This window comes from Periplaneta americana, chromosome 15 (assembly GCF_040183065.1).
Source record: "Periplaneta americana isolate PAMFEO1 chromosome 15, P.americana_PAMFEO1_priV1, whole genome shotgun sequence".
In the NCBI taxonomy this organism is placed as follows: domain Eukaryota; kingdom Metazoa; phylum Arthropoda; class Insecta; order Blattodea; family Blattidae; genus Periplaneta; species Periplaneta americana.
The window spans coordinates 66,957,276-66,976,549 of NC_091131.1; the positions used below are offsets into that span (position 1 = coordinate 66,957,276).

The window sequence follows — 19,274 nt, forward strand, 5'->3', positions numbered from 1 at the left end:
ACATGTGTGTGAAAAGAACATCTCAAAAGTTAAATCTATCTTCAAAGCTGACTGACAAAGTCCATAGGAAGAGCTATTCAATCAGCATTAGTAGGCACCTGTACAATCTTCCAAACTTAAACATCATATTAGGACAGCTGGATAAAAACAATTTCAATGAGTAGGTTCCTTTCTCCATATTTCAGGAAAATTAGATCCAAGTTTCGAAAATCGTGTTTTTCACATATAGTTCACATGTAAACTGCTCCATAGCATAACAATAGACTGATATTCTATCCAAAATTATCATCTTTACTCACGTGCGGTTTCAGATGCAGGGTCTTCTTTCTTCTCTTCTTTGGAAGGATCCTGTTCAGTCTTGCTGTCAGGCAGGCCCTCACTATCAGAGAGGGCTCGATCAAGGCTTGACTCATCTGTTGAAGGCTTGCGTACCAAGCCCAGAATATTGAGCATGCTCGGAGGGTCTCTGCCTTCTGGAACAGTAGCAGCTTGCTTCTTGTCGGGAGCATCACGGCTGCCCTCGCCTGGTTCCTCTTTGCGGCTGGGAACAAATGCTTTGAGCCAACGGTCGCTGGGATCCTCTTCCGCATTTTCTGCATCGTCCAGAGTCACAAGGGGTGGAAATGATGCTGACTGAATAGTGGCTGCTTTTGCAGCAGAGGGTGATGGGTAAGCACTCTTACGCTCACACTTGGCCAGATGATTTGCTGTAAGAAAATCACTTTAGTCCACTATTTATTCCATACATAACATAACTTTCTCTTGCACATAAGCACGCAACATTCACAAACACTCAATACGGATCGAATTTCATACCTAAACGTGACACCCAGTTTCTCACTTGTAATACAAAGTATATTCTCCAACTGTGTGACATTCACTTACTTCACTGTCCACTTCTCCTATTACTCATTTGATTTTTTAATTCACATGGACAGTTTTTGAAGCTCTGATGTTGCTTTTACTGCTAGTACAGTCATGCACTGAAAAGTGATAGTATCATACTGAGTACAATTGCAACTATATTGTGTAGGTTCTTCTCACATATAGAGTATTTAATGGAGAATCAGTTGTGTTACACATGAGTCATTCCATGCCAAGTGAAACACTGATTTAATCGCAATCTTCAGATTCTATGGAAATATTTTTTTTTTTTTTTTTGGAGATTCTATGAGGAAATTCATTAGACCCGCATTTTTTATTTACGAAACTGCGACTATATTTTCTAAGTTATGGACTTTTGTAGTTCCATGTGAAAAGCCTAGATTGGAGCACACCATAAAATTTAAATGACCGTAACTTTGGTTCTATTGCAGAAAAACAAATGATAGCTCATTTCGAAGGAAATTAAACAATATTTTTTTCTGCTGCTATCACATTTTCATAGCAATATTTGTTTTTGTAATATTATCGTTTTTCAGAAAAAAGTTAAAGCACGATTTTCGTTATGTTTACAAGATTATTTTTTAAAGATGCCATAATAATATCCTCATAAGGAACTTCGTTTATGGCAAAACTTGAAGATGGAGAAGCAATGGAATATACGAGGGTTACTCCAAAAGTAATGCACAATATTTTTTTAAATTTATTTTTTATTCTACACCTTTGCAATTTATGGAGGTCATAGATAGGCCTACATCCTTCCCGCTTATATTCAAATTTAATTTAAGTCGTTCCCGTGAGTGGCGCCATGATAGAACTCTTTCAAAAGGGCTGCTGTATCTTGACATTCGTCAGAAGCAACGTGCTGTTATCAAGTTCCTGTGCTGTGAGAATGAGACAGTGGGAAACATTCACAAGAGGTTGAAAAAGGTGTATGGAGATGCAGCTGTCGATCACAGTACGGTTAGCTGGTGGGCAAGCAGATTATCTTATGAAGGAGGGCATGCCAATATTCGGGTTACTTCTTGCAGCAGCAGACCCTGCACTGGACGAAGTCCTGACAATGTGCAGCATGTTAACAACATGGCTGACAAACGCGTAACAGTGAAAGAATTGTCACTTCAAGTTGGAATAGAAGCAAGTGTATGCAGAATATTGAAAGAGTTGGGGTTAAAAAAGGTTTGTGTCAGGTGGGTTCCGAGGATGTTGACAGAAGCCCACAAAGAAACCTGAAAAAGTGTGAAGCAAACTTTTGGACCAATATGAGAATGGTGGAGATGACTTTCTTGCAAGAATTGTGATAGGGAATGAAACATGGCTCCAACATTTTTAACCGGAGACAAAGAGGTACACAATGGAGTGGCATCATGCAAATTCACCAAAGAAAAAGAAATTCAAAACTGTGCCTTTGGCAGGAAAAGGTATGGCTATTGTGTTTTCGATTCAGAAGGACTCCTGATTGTAGACATCATGCACACGGAACCACTATTAATTCTGATGCATATGTGGCAACTCTCAAGAAACTTCAAGCTCGACCACATCGGGAGAAGCAGGATGTTCTGCTATTGCATGACAATGCAAGGCCACATGTCAGTCACAAGACTACAGACCAGATCAGGAGACTTGGATGGACAACACTGAAGCATCCACCTTACAGTCCTGATCTGGAACCATGTGATTACCATCTCTTCGGTAAACTAAAGGAATCTCTTCGCGGAATGAGGTTTGAAGATGACAACTCCCTCGTGTACGCTGCTAAAAAGTGGCTCAGATGTGTTGGTCCAGACTTTTACTGTGCAGGTATACAGGCCCTCATTCCAAGGTGGCGTAAGACAGTTGAAAAGGATGGGGATTATGTGGAAAAGTGACATTTTGTTCCTAAAGGATGTACCTACATTCTGTGAAAATAGCAAAGCTGTAGGATAAAAATGTAATTTTTAAATAAATGTTGTGCATTACTTTTGGAGTGACCCTCATATATGAATTAACAATTATTACATTTAGTACTCACTGAAATATGGCTGGAAATGTGGAAGGTGTGCATCCTTAATAGACAGGTTACCACGTAACAAACGTCACTAAATTGTTTATAATACACTAGGATTATGTCTTAGTTCATAGGTATAAATACTTTTACACACGAGTAATCTTACACAATTATTGAGTATCTGAATTAGAGTACTCTTTCACTAATATATTTTGTTTTGAGACCAATAAGAATGCATGATACAACTGTGTGCCCTTCAAAACCAAGCTCTCAGACTCATTACTGGTGGAATCAAAACAACTCCAATAGATTCTATGAGATTCCTCACTAATATTAACAGCATCAAAATGACAATAGAAGAAAAAGCACTGATTCAATATCAAAAACTTATCAGATTACCAGGAAACAATTGGCATTCATACAGTCCTCTCTGTAGATTGAAAACTCAAAAGAAGTTTCATATCCATTGTTCAAGAATTAAAACAGAAAATCAATATCCCGAATTTAAAAGAAAACTTACAAATTAAACCAAACCCTTTAACTCTATTAAATATATAATATAATCTAAATTTAACAGAAGAAATACTCAAATCAGAAGTAAACACTGAAATACTGAAACAATTGTCTTTAGAGACAATTAATATTAGGTACCCTCCACAAAATTGGCTTCATTTATACACCGACGGATCCTTGATCTCCAGAGAACAAGATGCCGGTGCAGGTGTTACGTGCTGTCTCTTCTCACTTTATAGATCTCTTGGATATGGAACAACAAGTTTTGATGGTGAAATCATTGCAATAAGGGAAAGTCTCAGGAATCTTCTATGCCACATCAATAAATTTAGGAATGCAGTTATATTGTCAGACTCCAAAGCAGCTATTCTATCAATAGTCTCTAAACACACACCTTCATCTCAAACAGCAGAAATAACTAAAATGCTCTCTCAATTAATATCACTCAATAAAAGAATTGTATTCCAATGGATACCATCCCATTGTGGAATCCTGGGAAATGAGAATGCAGATGCTTTAGCAAAGAAGGGCAGCACTGCTACTTACAGACCTGTTACTACATCTACGTATTACTCTGTGAAAAGATTTATTAAATCTACATACTTAGACTTCAACAAACAAAATTTAAAACACAATCCCAAGGGAAAAAATGGAACTCTCTGCATCAAAATCCACAGTTAATTCTCGATTTACCACGAAAATCGTCTGTAGCTGCATTTAGATTGGCAACAGGCCATGATTGTTTGGCCAAACACCTGCATAGAATTGGAATATATCAGTCCCCTAACTGTCCATTGTGCAACTCAAACCAAGAAATGGATTCGGAACATCTCAAATTCTGTGCTTCAGTGGCTGGTCATGATAATATCTTTGAAAAATATTGGAGTGCAAGAGGTCAAATGACTTCATTTCAAATGCCTGGCATTAGAAAACAACAACAACAATTGTGTGCCTGGTATTGTTTTTGCACTAGATATTTTTTTTTAAATTCGTAAGTGACAAGAATCACGTAAGCTATTTTCAGATGTGGGGTCAGTTGAATAGGCCTGTCTGGTATGTTCAACTTTTCAAGCATACCTGGAAGCACTGGTCTTAAATTTTTCGCACATTTCTTTTCATGCTATCCTAAATTAATGGGGTTAAAACAGACATGCACTGAGGTTGCTTGGCACTCACTGTTCAGTTTTGAAGTTAGAACAGAATGATCTCATACAAACTAGCTCTATTCACGCACAAATCTCGCACTAAATCATACTATCTTTTTGAACTCCAAAATATCAGTCCTTCACTAGCAAGTGTGTAATTTTAACTTATCTTCATTTCATTTTGCATGCAAACAAATGCACGTGTGTGAATCCCATCCTATTGCCTGCAGGACAAAAACCTCTTTATGGAATGTAGAACGTAAATTAATTAGTTCCCAGTCTGAAAATACAATTTGTTACACATTTTCGAAGATTTATGAGAAAACGTGTTGTTTTCCTAAACACGAAAAGAAATACGGCATATGAACAGCTGAAAAAATTAGTAATTACTAAGTCTGTGAAGAAAGAATGCAATTTGTAGGTGAGATAAGGACGGAGCATTGTCAGATATGAAGTGTGATAAGATGACATGCAGCTGCATCACCATCACAACATAATCAGTGTTCGAAATGGACAAGATCCATGTTCTGGTTCGTGAATTTCAGGACCTCATTCTAGTGCCGAGGTCATGGAAAGCATGGGGCTCTACCCCCATGCCCCCCAAGTGCCTCCATGGCATGTGACGGGGATACCTTTACTTTTTTTTACCACAATATATTTTACGCTCTAGATATTAATGTAATAACTACTGTAAGGCAATTGTATTCAATTAGAATTTGAGTCTGGATGGGCAAAAGAGAAGGCTTACTGGCCTTAGCTCTGCCAGAATAAATAAATGAATCGGGAATTGCAGAAACAGCACGTCACTATGTGTGGTGTATTGACATGTGCTGTTTCTGCGATCCCCGATTCAAATAAATAAATTATTATTATTATTATTATTATTATTATTATTATTATACTGTGTTCCGTCTCACAAGAAATGGCTATTTGTCCATTTTGGATCATCTTAATTTCGTATTAATTATGATATTACGACGCATTTTTCAATTAAGTGTGAATTAAATTGTTTAAAATACTGACAGCAACACTGTCAGCATTGCTTTATTGTATTCGTATAAATTAATTTATAATACTTTTGGGGTGCTCCCATGATGGTCTAGTGGCTACACACTGAACTTATAATCCTGTGGATCTGGGTTAGATTATGGCATATCCCCAATAACACAGGAGTTTTCTCCTGGAGATCTGGCTCCATCACCTTCTCATCTCATTGCGGGTGTATCGTAGACTAGCCTCCTATGGCACACCCTGGGAAATGACTCTGTTGGTAAATTGATTTACACAACTGGCTTCATATGGGTGAATGATGAACAGTAAGTACCCGCCATTAGTAAAAAAAATTATAATTATAATATTCTTGTGGCATACCTTTTGATATGTTTGATTCTGCATTAAGTATTGTTGAGGTTCTGAATAATAATGAAATTGAAGGGACCAGGACTTAGCATACTTTATTACTTCATATCGAGCTAACGTCATAGGCCACTGCTAGACAAGGTCTAATCTTATTATTTAAACTGCGACATGAGTATCCTTTTCAAAGACTTGACGAAACAAAGTTTCCAGCCATAAACAATTTTCTTTCGCTAGTAATAATATACGCGTCAAAGTAAATAATTACTAAACATTTGTGCATTTTATTGAAAACATATATTTTTTTTTCAGCTGAATGAAGTGACTACAGGTGGTTTCCATCTGTATGAAAGGACGAACATTCTGAAGAAATGTCTGAAATTTTTATATTAATTGATGTGTGTATAGGCTATATTTCATGGTAATACTCAGCGCCATTAATTTCGTCGTCATCAACAGCACAGTGTCCACGAAAATAACAAGGTGTTGCGGTTCGTGAAAATGTCCATTTCGAACCCTGAACATAACCCAACGCAAGAGATGGGAATATAGGCACCAGTAAGTGGTCGGGGCAAGGAAGGTTTTGTGTTATTTTTTTATATGCAGAGTCATCTTGTATGGAATGAAATAGTGGTGTATAGTCACGTCACATTTAAGTAAGCGGCTCCTGTATCCATGCAACATCTGGACAGTAGTTAGACTACTACAGGCAGTTTCTTACCCAAAAGCGGTTCATGACACGCTACTGGAATGAAGATTAAATATTCAATGAAGGAGTATTTCTGAATTACCACATACAAACTAGCTCCATTCTCGCACTAAATTATTGGTAGAAACAGTTTTATCAAATACCACCCTCTGTCCTTCAGGGGTACTTGCTGATACTACACAACGAAATCAGATAAGCATGTGCAGGAACAGATAGAAATAGCCTACAGCCATATGCTAAGATGAAAGATAATTTAATTGGCTTACATTTGAGCCAAGATTCAATTTCCAGTGCTAAAACTTCTAGAATTATTTCAAAATAACTGAAAATATGCGTCCCAAATAGCCTCATTTTTATCAATACTTAAAAAATCGTGACGACTTTAAACATGACTCAATTAACAAAAGAAAAATTGTTTGCCTCATATTTTTCCCTGTAGAATGAACTAAAAAAATTACGAGAATAAAAATAGTGCATTCAATTTTCCCTAAAGTGTTCCATTTGACGTGGAATGCCTCACATAATATATTTCAAACTCAATATATCGATTAAATTGAAGTGTGTGTTAATAATACAAACATAGTCAAGCCAAAGGCGAACAAATTGATAATGCTAGCAAAACGAGTCTAGGGTCCAGCGCAGAAAGTTACTCAGCAATTACTCTTAATGGGCTGAAGAAAAATTTCAGAAAAACCTCAAGCAGGTAACTTGTTTCAACCAGGATCTGAATCTGGGCCCACTCTTTTCACGGTCAGACATGCTAAATGTTACTCCACAATGACACTTCATGTGAACAGGGATCTCAATCTATGATCAGTAGACTTTAACCCCAGAGAAGCTACTCAGTACTCATTTCATTCAGAAGATGACCGGATAATAATTGAATACCTGCCTGGAAGAATGTTTATGTGAAAAATTGTGTGATAGTAAATGAAGAGAAATTGTTGCCTTTCTGTTTGTAAAGTAAAATTTGTTCTCAAATATTGCTATTTCAGGCTTAAATTCTGTAACCAGTGACTATGTCTGGCAATAAAAGTAACATATTTGTCAAGTGTGAAATGTTTTATTTGTTACCTCAAAAGTTGGTACACTGCTATCTAAAACATTCTTCCAGGCAGAAGTCAAACTAGCAATCATTTGAGATTGTAAAACTCTTATAGTCCTAATTTTAAAGAAGGGAAGACTGATTTATAGTTAAATCCAACAGTCTGCTGAGAAACAATTTTCGTTTGTCCACACTAAACAATCGCAATCATAACACTGGCTTACCTGTTAATATTAATAACACACAACATGACATGTGCAAACATCTAACCCTGGCCCACAAAGCTGTGTTTGTTCACTTACAACAGCCACAGACTGGATACCTGTGTTGGACTTTTCAAAGTGATGAGATGTATGTTATGAGAGAATTAGGGAAGTGAGCACTGATTTATAAAATCAGTTTAATATTGTAAAATGCGTGTTCATTTAGAGTCGAAGGGAAATTACATCTGGTTCATAAAATAATAATTTGAAAACTCCAAAAGGAGGAAAACTTCCAGCATGGTACTCCATTATAAAGCGAAGCAATGTGCAATAATTAATGGAAGTTTTCACTAAGGTATGTGCTTCTTCTCTGTCTTCTTCACTTTCTACCTGTACAAACGGCAGATGTCAACAACACATGCTAACATTTCAGAAGAGAAGTGAAATGAGAAATCAAATGAGTAATATATTCACTTGCTATCCTGCTCTCTTATGCGACATGCATCCATCTAATGCCACCTGGATGGCATGATATACTCACCCAATCTATTTCCACTGGATGTCTTGTAGCCACATACACAGAACATGTCTGTTGGTAACTGCACCACACGTCCCAATGTGAACTCAGCGGTGTTTTTACCAGACTCATGGAACACTACAATATGTTCTGTCATGGCTTTGCTGCAGCAAGTTGCGAATCGGCACTTCGAGCACGTTAGGTAGCCTCTGTGAACACAACACAATTTTGCATTGCTCTTACACTTGTCTGTTGGTCTCTTAACAACTACATGCCTTCTGCCGCTCAGCAATGTGAAGAATTTCAATTCTAACATGCGGACAATTGCACAGTGAAATTCTTTACATCCAATATTAAGATACAAGCAAATTCTTCAGTGTATTATCACATCAATCAGGAAAAGTTTTTTTTTTTTTCTAAAATCTTACAATACGTGGCACTTGGTTTCAGTTTTACTTTCCTTTCAAAATAACCATGAAAAGAATACATGTTGCCTTTTGCTAGACCTTAACTCGTGAACGTGAACATCAGAAATAACAGCAATAATAGTAATCATTAAGTCCTAAGAATAATTACTTTTAACAATGTCATGTTTTCTGAATTGTGCCTAACATAATGATGAAATAATACTGATAGAATGATGCTTCTCTATGTCAGCTTTGTGAGATTAAGGACAATCTCACAGACTAAATCCTGGACTGTTTTCTGAATTGTGCATGTAATGATGGCAGTAACACTCATTAGAATGATACTTTTCCAGGTCAGCTCGATGAGATTAAGGACTAACTTACTTACTTATTTATGGCTTTTAAGGAATCCGGAGGTTCATTGCCGCCCACACATAAGCCCGCCATTGGTCCCTATCCTGAGCAATATTAATCCAGTCTCTATCATCATATTCCACCTCCCTCAAATCCATTTTAATATTATCCTCCCATCTTTTATTGTGTGGTTTCGTAACAAGCTGTTTTTTACGGTGATGGGTTGTTAGCCCTTTCCCAACTCCCAAGCTGGAGGACCACCTCTCATCGGCTGTCCGCAACTGCATATTCAATATATTCGCAGCTACCATCCATATCTGGAGGCCATCTCCTCTATTCACAACCTGAGGGACACGCCATGAAGGACTAACTCACAGACTAGATCCTGGACTGTTTTCTGAACTGTGGATGTGAGAATAGAAGTAATACTGATGGAATGATACTTTTCCAGGTCAACTTCATGAGATTAAGGATAATCTATAGTCTAAATCCTGAACTGTTTTCTGAATTGTGCATATAATGATGGAAGAATACTCAGTAGAATGATATTTTTCCAGGTCAGCGTGATGAGATTAAGGACTATCTCATAGACTAAATCCTGAACTGTTTTCTGAATTGTGCATGTGATGATGGAGTAATACTAATAGTGATACTTTTTCAGGACAGCTTGGTGAGATGAAAGACAATCACAGACTAACTCTTGAACAGTTTTCTGAATTGTGCATGTGATGATGGAAGTAATACTGATAGAATGAAACTTTTTCAGGTCAGCTTGATGAGATTATGGTCTATCTCACACACTAAAACCTAAACTATTTTCTGAATTGTGCATGTGACGATGCAAATAACATTGATGGAATGATACTTTTTCAGGACAATTTGGTGAGATTAAGGACAATCATACAAACTAAATTCTGGACTGTTTTCTTAATTGTGCATGTGATGATGGGAGTAATACTGATAGAATGATACTTTTTCAGGACAGCTTGAGGAGATTAAGGACTATCTCACAGACTAAATCCTGGACTGTTTTCTGAATTGTGCATGTGATGATGGAAGTAATACTCATTAGAATGACACTTTTCCAGGTCAGCTTGGTGTGACTGACAGACTAAATCCTGGACTGACATAATTAGTATGCTGCAATGCTAGCAAATTTTGTAACCTACCATGTCCATTCACAAGTCACATATAAAGTGTATTCTGCTTATACTTTCTCGTTGTGAATATACTCTCCCTATTTTAGACTATGAGACTTGAAACCCTACCATTATTTTCATGTACGTATTATGATCATCAGAACAATGGGTACATTATATTAACAGTGTGATTCACTTATCTGTATCATTTCATACATATAATGAATGCAGAAAATAAATGAACCGTGGTAGAGAAATGGAGTAATATAAGAAAAATCCCTACACAGTCTTTTTAAAAAATTCTACTGGACTTGTCAGGAAACAACAATAATGGAACAAACTGTAATAATGAAAATGAACCCAGACTGAAACATACGGGAAGTGGTCCTCTCCCAGAAATTCGCCCTCACACTCGCAGCAAGTGGCACCATTCAGAACACCATAGATGGCCAGTGGTGGTTCAAACACCTTGCTGGCATAATTGCTGCTGGCTTTCAACCTGTTGGGCTGCTTCTTTAGGGACAATGGGCCTCGAATAAGAGATGTAGGAGGTGGGGGCATCATCACGTCCACTCCTGTCGGATTTACATATGGTTTCACCCCTGTGGAAAAAAAAAATCAACCACAGTTAATATTCATTTCATAGTTTTCTGCCCACTGCAAACCCAGCATTCTCCAATATTCCCTCTTTTCTGCCTTCTTAGTCTCTGCATGCAATCCATACATCTTAATGTTATCTATCAACTGATATCTTCTTCTGTCCCAAACATAGTTAATAAGTATTTCTAAAGACTTGGTGGCCAGATGACAGGACCATCAGACTCACCTGGAATGCCCTTGAAGCTGCTATGGTCTTTGATCTGGTGTTCCTTCAGAATACCTTTGTGAACGAACCACATGGCGCACTTATTGCATTTGCGAGCAATTGACTTACGCTGGTGTTTCTGCAACAGAATAAATAAGACTTTTATTGTTATGTTATTTTTTATTGATTATTTTACGATGTTTTATCAACAGCTATGGTTATCTAGCATCTGAATAAGATGAAGGTTGTAATGCCAGTAAAACGAGCCCAGGGTCCAGTGCCGAAAGTTACCCAACATTTGTTCTTAATGGGTTGAGGGAAAACTCCGGGAAAAACCTTAACCAGACAACTTGTCCCAACCAGGATTTGAACCCAGGCCCGCTCATTTCATGGTCAGGCATGATAACGTTACTCCACAACATTCGACTGGTTTGTTCTTCCTTCTCCTACCATGTATCATGCCTTTGTGGACTGTTACAGTCTCCCTACTTCTTCTATTAGAACTTTCTAATTAGACCAAGAATTAAAAGAAAAAATAATACACCGATTGTAATTCAGAATATTATTTGGTATTCCAGAACTGTTCATCCAAAGCACATGCATTTTTTCCAGTCCATTCTTAGTTAGTTACTTTTTTTTTTAATTACTGAAGAATTTCTATATATCTTTATCCATCTAACCCAACACTCTTTATCATTTCCTTTAAAAATTACTCGCTTTCAAAAATATTTTCTAGCTCAATTTCTCGACTTTTTTTCTAACTAAGGGACATTCAATCCACCATATCTTTCTTTACATAACGAAACTTTTGAACTAATGAAACATCATGATGAGAACAGACAGCACCTCATTCTAAAATCCAACATTTATGACTAATCCAATAAGCAATATATAGTAATACTTACAGTGGTGATGAAATAAGTAACATACTGAATGTTGAATAACTAAGATTCATTGGACTTGATCTGTTCATAATATATTCAAGAAAAATCTCATTTACTGTCAGGTCTCATAAAGCAATAATAATAGCCGGTATAGAGTACTTCAACACGATCTGAGTATGTAGCATTCCACATACAGTATGGAATGGTCAGTACGTAATTTAGAGATTATATACAAAGAAAAATGTACAACAAATGTATGCGATTAAGATCCAGATACGCTAATATGTTTTCGCGGGATATCAGCCGAGTTAAGATTTTGGAATGCTCCAAGCTTTCGACTGCTATCTCTGCAGCCATCTTCAGGGAAGTGATGTCCGAACAGAAAGTCGAAAGGTTATATAGATGTGGCTGTCTCAGGTGAAACGGGATTGGTTGGCGGATCGGTCAATCCGGGGCCGGGAATTGTCATCGCTCGTAAGCTCCGCCCCTCCCGGGATTACTGCGTGAAGTTTGGCGGGCGGCGAGCCCTGTTCCGCCGGTTGGAATCGGTTGCCGTCCTCGGTCCGTGATCTTCATGACCATGATTGTAAGAGGGCCTGAGTTGGTCTAAGGCCGGTGTCCATGCCTGACTGAGCTGGAGTCCACTGTCTCTGTTAAAGTTGTTTTTCTCCAGCTTGATCTCTATGGCCTCCTTGATTGTACGATCCCAGTAGTGGCTTGATTTGTTAATGACCTTGGTGTGGTCAAACAGTATTTTATGCTCCTTTTCTATGCTGTGTTGCGCCACTGCAGATTTTTCGGGGTAATACAGCCTCAGGTTCCTCTTATGTTCTTTGATTCTGTCTTCTATTGTGCGGCCAGTCTGCCCTATGTATACTTCGCCACACTCGCATGGAATCTTGTAAATCCCTGGAGTCCTTAAGCCCTGACTGTCTTTAACCTGACGTAGATGACTCCGGATTTTGCTCTGTGGTTTATGGATGGTTTTGATATTAACCTTCTGGAGGATTCTGCTTATTTTGTGTGACACGCTCCCGCAGAATGGAATGAAAGCTTTCTTTGTCGGTTCTTGCTTGCTGTCTAAGTCTATTGTGTTACATCTCGTGGTAACTTGTTTGAGGGCTTTGCTGATGTCTCTCCGGCTGTAGTTGTTTTGTTGTAGTGTTCTACGAAGATGGTCCATTTCTGCAGGCAAGTTGTTGATATCGGAAATGACTATGGCGCGATGTAGTAGACTAGTCAGGACGGACTTCTTCTGCGAAGGGTGGTGGAGGCTGAGTGCATTCAGGTACAGATCTGTGTGCGTCGGCTTTCTATACACGCCATGTCCGAGAGTACCATCTGCTTTCCTGTGTATGTGGATATCCAGGAACGGCAGTGAGCCCTCTGACTTCACCTCCATGGTGAACTGGATATTCGCGTGGATGCTGTTGAGATGTTGTAGGAACTCTTGTAGCTTGTCTTGTCCGTGCGGCCAGACCACGAAGGTGTCGTCTACGTAGCTTGGAGCATTCCAAAATCTTAACTCGGCTGATATCCCGCGAAAACATATTAGCGAACCAACGCCGAGAAAGCCTCAAATCATACATACATCACCTCTACGGGGAGGAAGTATACCATGTCCTTCAGAGATTGGAACAAGGACACAAGAAGAGGGCAAGTCTACTATGTACACTTGCCTTCCTACGTAGATGTCGAGACAAGAAAGTCGTCCCTAAATTTGCTGTCGTTAAACATGAAATTCGAACAGTGAAGGCCCAGAGAATATGCAGACGAGCCAGCTTGGCCCTCATAAGGGAGAGAATTCATCACACATACCTGGAACTCAACAACATCTCACGGGAGCTACTACAGCTACGCTTACAATGCTATGGGAGGCTACAACCATCTGATCAAGAATGGATCGACAGGTCACTAACCGCCCAGGTGCAGATGCATATGAAGAAAGTCAGAGGGAGGCAAATGGAGAAATTCCACAGATTGGCCCCCTCACAGCCAGGCATCCAACCGCTGGACAAGAACAAACTTGTCATTAATGTATCAAGTAAAACATTGGACAAAGACACCATATCGATACTAGCCAAGGGCCTAAATTTCGTTCCAGCTCCAAGAAAATATCCAGTCAAGGACATTATCAGTGGAGTGGAGCAAGCTATCTCCTCTCTTCCTCCTGGAATATCTGAAGAAGTGAGAAGAGATGTCTGCCGAATAATCAACACAGCCAGACCACCCAAACCCAATATCACGAGGAATGAACGACTAGCGCTCCGGGAGCTACGTGAAGATGAGAGTATAGTCGTTCTCCAGGCCGACAAAGGAAACGCTACGGTGGTGTTGGACTCTTCAACGTACCACCAGAAAATTGTTGAACTACTAGCAGACACGACCTACAAGAAACTGACACGTGATCCCACTAACAGGATCATAAGAAGAACCACCACGCTGCTGAAATCTTCCTCGCTGCCTGCCGAGGTTATAAAAGTTCTACTACCACACTCGGCCACACCACCTCGGATTTACGGGCTCCCCAAGATCCACAAACAAGGGCTACCATTACGACCCATTGTTAGCACCATCGGGTCGCCCACATACCACCTGGCCAAGCATCTAACCAACATGCTCCAACCCCTGATTGGAACGTGTGAACATCATGTGAAAAACTCTACAGAATTTGTTAGAATTCTGGAGAACATCACAGTGGTCCCATCAGATCTACTAGTGAGCTTCGATGTAATTTCACTCTTCACAAAGGTTCCGATAAAAGAGGCTCTTGAACTGGTAGCGGAACAATTCCCGGATAATATTCTACAACTCTTCCGACTGGCCTTGACTACTACTTACTTCACGTACAACAGTGAGTTCTACGAACAAACCGACGGCGTGGCAATGGGCTCCCCGCTGTCACCTGCTATTGCTAACTTTTACATGCAGCACTTCGAACACCAGGCCCTAGACTCAGCCACACACAAGCCGAGCCACTTCTTCTGCTACGTAGACGACACCTTCGTGGTCTGGCCGCACGGACAAGACAAGCTACAAGAGTTCCTACAACATCTCAACAGCATCCACGCGAATATCCAGTTCACCATGGAGGTGGAGTCAGAGGGCTCACTGCCGTTCCTGGATATCCACATACACAGGAAAGCAGATGGTACTCTCGGACATGGCGTGTATAGAAAGCCGACGCACACAGATCTGTACCTGAATGCACTCAGCCTCCACCACCCTTCGCAGAAGAAGTCCGTCCTGACTAGTCTACTACATCGCGCCATAGTCATTTCCGATATCAACAACTTGCCTGCAGAAATGGACCATCTTCGTAGAACACTACAACAAAACAACTACAGCCGGAGAGACATCAGCAAAGCCCTCAAACAAGTTACCACGAGATGTAACACAATAGACTTAGACAGCAAGCAAGAACCGACAAAGAAAGCTTTCATTCCATTCTGCGGGAGCGTGTCACACAAAATAAGCAGAATCCTCCAGAAGGTTAATATCAAAACCATCCATAAACCACAGAGCAAAATCCGGAGTCATCTACGTCAGGTTAAAGACAGTCAGGGCTTAAGGACTCCAGGGATTTACAAGATTCCATGCGAGTGTGGCGAAGTATACATAGGGCAGACTGGCCGCACAATAGAAGACAGAATCAAAGAACATAAGAGGAACCTGAGGCTGTATTACCCGGAAAAATCTGCAGTGGCGCAACACAGCATAGAAAAGGAGCATAAAATACTGTTTGACCACACCAAGGTCATTAACAAATCAAGCCACTACTGGGATCGTACAATCAAGGAGGCCATAGAGATCAAGCTGGAGAAAAACAACTTTAACAGAGACAGTGGACTCCAGCTCAGTCAGGCATGGACACCGGCCTTAGACCAACTCAGGCCCTCTTACAATCAAGGTCATGAAGATCACGGACCGAGGACGGCAACCGATTCCAACCGGCGGAACAGGGCTTGCCGCCCGCCAAACTTCACGCAGTAATCCCGGGAGGGGCGGAGCTTACGAGCGATGACAATTCCCGGCCCCGGATTGACCGATCCGCCAACCAATCCCGTTTCACCTGAGACAGCCACATCTATATAACCTTTCGACTTTCTGTTCGGACATCACTTCCCTGAAGATGGTTGCAGAGATAGCAGTCGAAAGCTTGGAGCATTCCAAAATCTTAACTCGGCTGATATCCCGCGAAAACATATTAGCGAACCAACGCCGAGAAAGCCTCAAATCATACAAGATCCAGATATTTTTATTATGAGATACATTCTAAAAAAATTAAGAACATTGTAGCCTTAAAAAATAAACAAGATCTACTGAACAATTTTTCCCTTGAAATTATTCAAATCTGCTTTACAGGGAACTTTACCTGAAAGACTAGATTTGCAAGATCTACTGAAATATTGTTTGAGCATATCCTGTTAGTCTAGATTAGGGCAACAGTTTATATGATTTCTGGATTCATTCAGTCCCTTATAAAATCGAGCATTAAATCTTTTCCTAAGGTTAAAAGTCAGACAAAGCATGGCACTAATCAATCACATCTCCTCCTTCTAAAGAATATCTGGTAACTCTATGTCCCTTTATATACAAGGACACTTTATCTTTTCATCATACAGCATAATATCTATGTTTCTTATTTGAAAATTAATTCTGCTTACCTGGATGTGGTTGAGGAAAAAGTTGACATTGGCAGACATCCTCTTGCCATGGTTGGCAAAAGCCACAGTCTTAAGACAAAATGGACACTGCAGCTTCTCGCCACCACCATGCACTTCATAGAAGTGATCAATGAGGTCGCGATGCATGGAGGAGCGGAACTTGCAGATGCCGCATTCGTAGGGAAGCTCGACTGTCACATGCGTTCGGTGCATGTGCGCAATGAGCAGGGGACGATCACGAAATTTCTCCTCACAAATTCGGCACACAAGGCTTGTCGCTGTCTTCAAATGAATCTCTTCTAAATGTGTCTGCATCGAGAATGGCGTGGGGAATGACTTGAGGCAGTATTTGCATTGCGTCACATCACTCAGCTCCATTGAGAACTGGTTCTCTGACTGTGCGTGCGCAATCAGGTGCTTCATCAGTGTAATGTTGTTTGTGAACTTGCGGTGACAAACACAACACTGAATATTGGATAAAAAAAAATGTATTATGGCAATGCTACATTCTAGTGTAGTTCCAAAACAATAAACAATGTACAAGTACAATAAAACAAAAATTATACATGAACTTAAACAGCCTTCAGGCTAATGCAAATGTTCACAATTTCAACATGTAAATGTTTCCCTTGGATTCAACTGTACTTATACAGAATGAGGGAGGGGGGGAGGAACACACCCACACACAAAAAAAAAAGCTCTTCTTCCCTCCCCTTCTAGTTTCAGGCAATTATTATACTGTGAGAGATATATGGTTGTGATTGACACTGCGTGAGTGAACTCACATGTGTGGAGGCTTGGAGACTAATCTTGCCCAATAACATTTCATGACCCACTTATGTCATCACAAGTCATGAATTGTTGCTGGGCAAGATAATGCTGAGCCTCCTCACATGTGAGTTCGCCCATGCAGTGACAATCACAACCTTATTTATCTCCAGTACACTGAGCAGAAACAGATATGCAGTTTATAATATGATAATGAAGATAACACTTTTTAGTCACTACAAGGAAGACACCAATTTAATTCACCATCTTACAAATGAACTGGTAATGAGCACTTGTCGAAACTTCCCCTCAAACTGTTATATCTTCATAGCAGACAGACAAATACAAAAACATCAGTTACCTATACTGAATGTGAAGTTACGAAATTAAAGTCTGAATAAAATAATATCGAAAAATTGAGTACCCTCAGCTTTGAGTCAGGTAGTGCTCATTCAGATAATGTAATTGCAGAGTTCGTGAAATGGCCTAAAAGAACTAAGTACTCATATGCTGTTACTTTCGTTTTCTAGACTCCACATAAATGGCATTCTTTATCTTTAAAATTTCTACCTCAGGACTAGGAGAGATGATGGTGCACAACTTCTAATCACTAAATTGTACACCAATATGTCTGGGTTAAATCCCAAATCTCTCCGCAGTGCGTATGTCACTGTTGATAGTGATTAGTCTGTCGGATGGGGACGTTAAACCTGGCAGCCCCTTTGGTGTTATTTGACAGGAGTAGGCTATGTGCTGACATCGGGTTTTCCCTTCATCATCATACCTACCCATTCCCTACACTACACTTAGACATACACTCACTCTAGTACACGACAAAACTCTCCACCGAAACACATCATGCACAGCATGATCTGCTGAAGTGGTGTGCAACCTGAAAATGGGTAGGTCCTGCCAACTATCCGCAATATGCGGAAGCCAAATCACGCAAGTGAAGTGGGTAGGCATTAGATACACACATACTCATTCCAAAAAGTAAGATATTTTACTCTGATTATGTAAATAATATTGTCATTCAGAGAGACCTTTTGTTAACAGTAATTGTAATTACTCTGGAATATGAAACCGTACGGTCATTTTTTGAAGTACGAATTTTCAAATTACACTCTACATACCTTAAAGAGCATTGTCTAAACAGTATAAAACTGAAGTTTTAAGCAGATATTTTAATGCATAAACCTACAGCGTAAAATCAAAGCAGCACAAAAGTTTAGTACTAAGAAACCTTAAAACTGAGGTAATTAATAAGTCAGCAATAAATAATTCATAAACAACTAAATTTATGTTTCTTTAATTGAATTATGAACCTTATAATCTCTCTCAAACAGATTTAATACTGCATATCTCAAAAGTAAATATACTTGCAACTTCAAAATAACTTGATAAGCATGTACGGCAAGGCCCCGTGTGTCACATTTAACACACATTGTTTTATATTGTGACAAGTAAATGCAATATTTCTTTACTGATATTTACATTCAGGGGAAAAAAACTGTTCAAACTGGAAATGGAGCGGTGGAAAGAATGTGCAGATATGGTTGAAATGATATGGAAAGACCTTCAATAATCCCACCCTGTTACCATAACTTCAAAGAAAATGTGTTACAGTTCTTAGATTAACAATAGGACACAAATGCTTGGCAGCCTTCCTGTATAAAGCACGCTACATCAAACAATGGAGGCCAGACATGTGACACAAGCAACAGAAATCGGAACTATTTACGAAATAAATATGTCCTTCAAATATTTACGAAGTGCTGAGGCTTAAGACCAATGAGAAGGCTAAAATGGAGATCGAATGATCACATTACAGTATAAGGGCAGTAACTTGTGAAGGTGTGAACTAGATCGACTTTCTATAGAATTAGTTTCACT

General features: G+C 39.4%; 1 protein-coding gene across 7 annotated transcripts in view; it reads right to left on the reverse strand.

The window, feature by feature from the left end:
• Positions 1-19,274, reverse strand: part of LOC138715072 (uncharacterized) — a 91,199-nt gene that overhangs the window by 1,422 nt on the left and 70,503 nt on the right. For all 7 annotated transcript variants that reach the window (XM_069847559.1, XM_069847563.1, XM_069847561.1 and 4 more), the window contains 5 exons: positions 16,614-17,078; positions 11,084-11,201; positions 10,634-10,859; positions 8,382-8,566; positions 300-707 (listed from right to left, as the gene is read on the reverse strand). In XM_069847559.1, the coding sequence (XP_069703660.1) occupies positions 300-707; positions 8,382-8,566; positions 10,634-10,859; positions 11,084-11,201; positions 16,614-17,078 (1,402 nt within the window). The remainder of the gene's footprint in view (positions 1-299; positions 708-8,381; positions 8,567-10,633; positions 10,860-11,083; positions 11,202-16,613; positions 17,079-19,274) is intronic.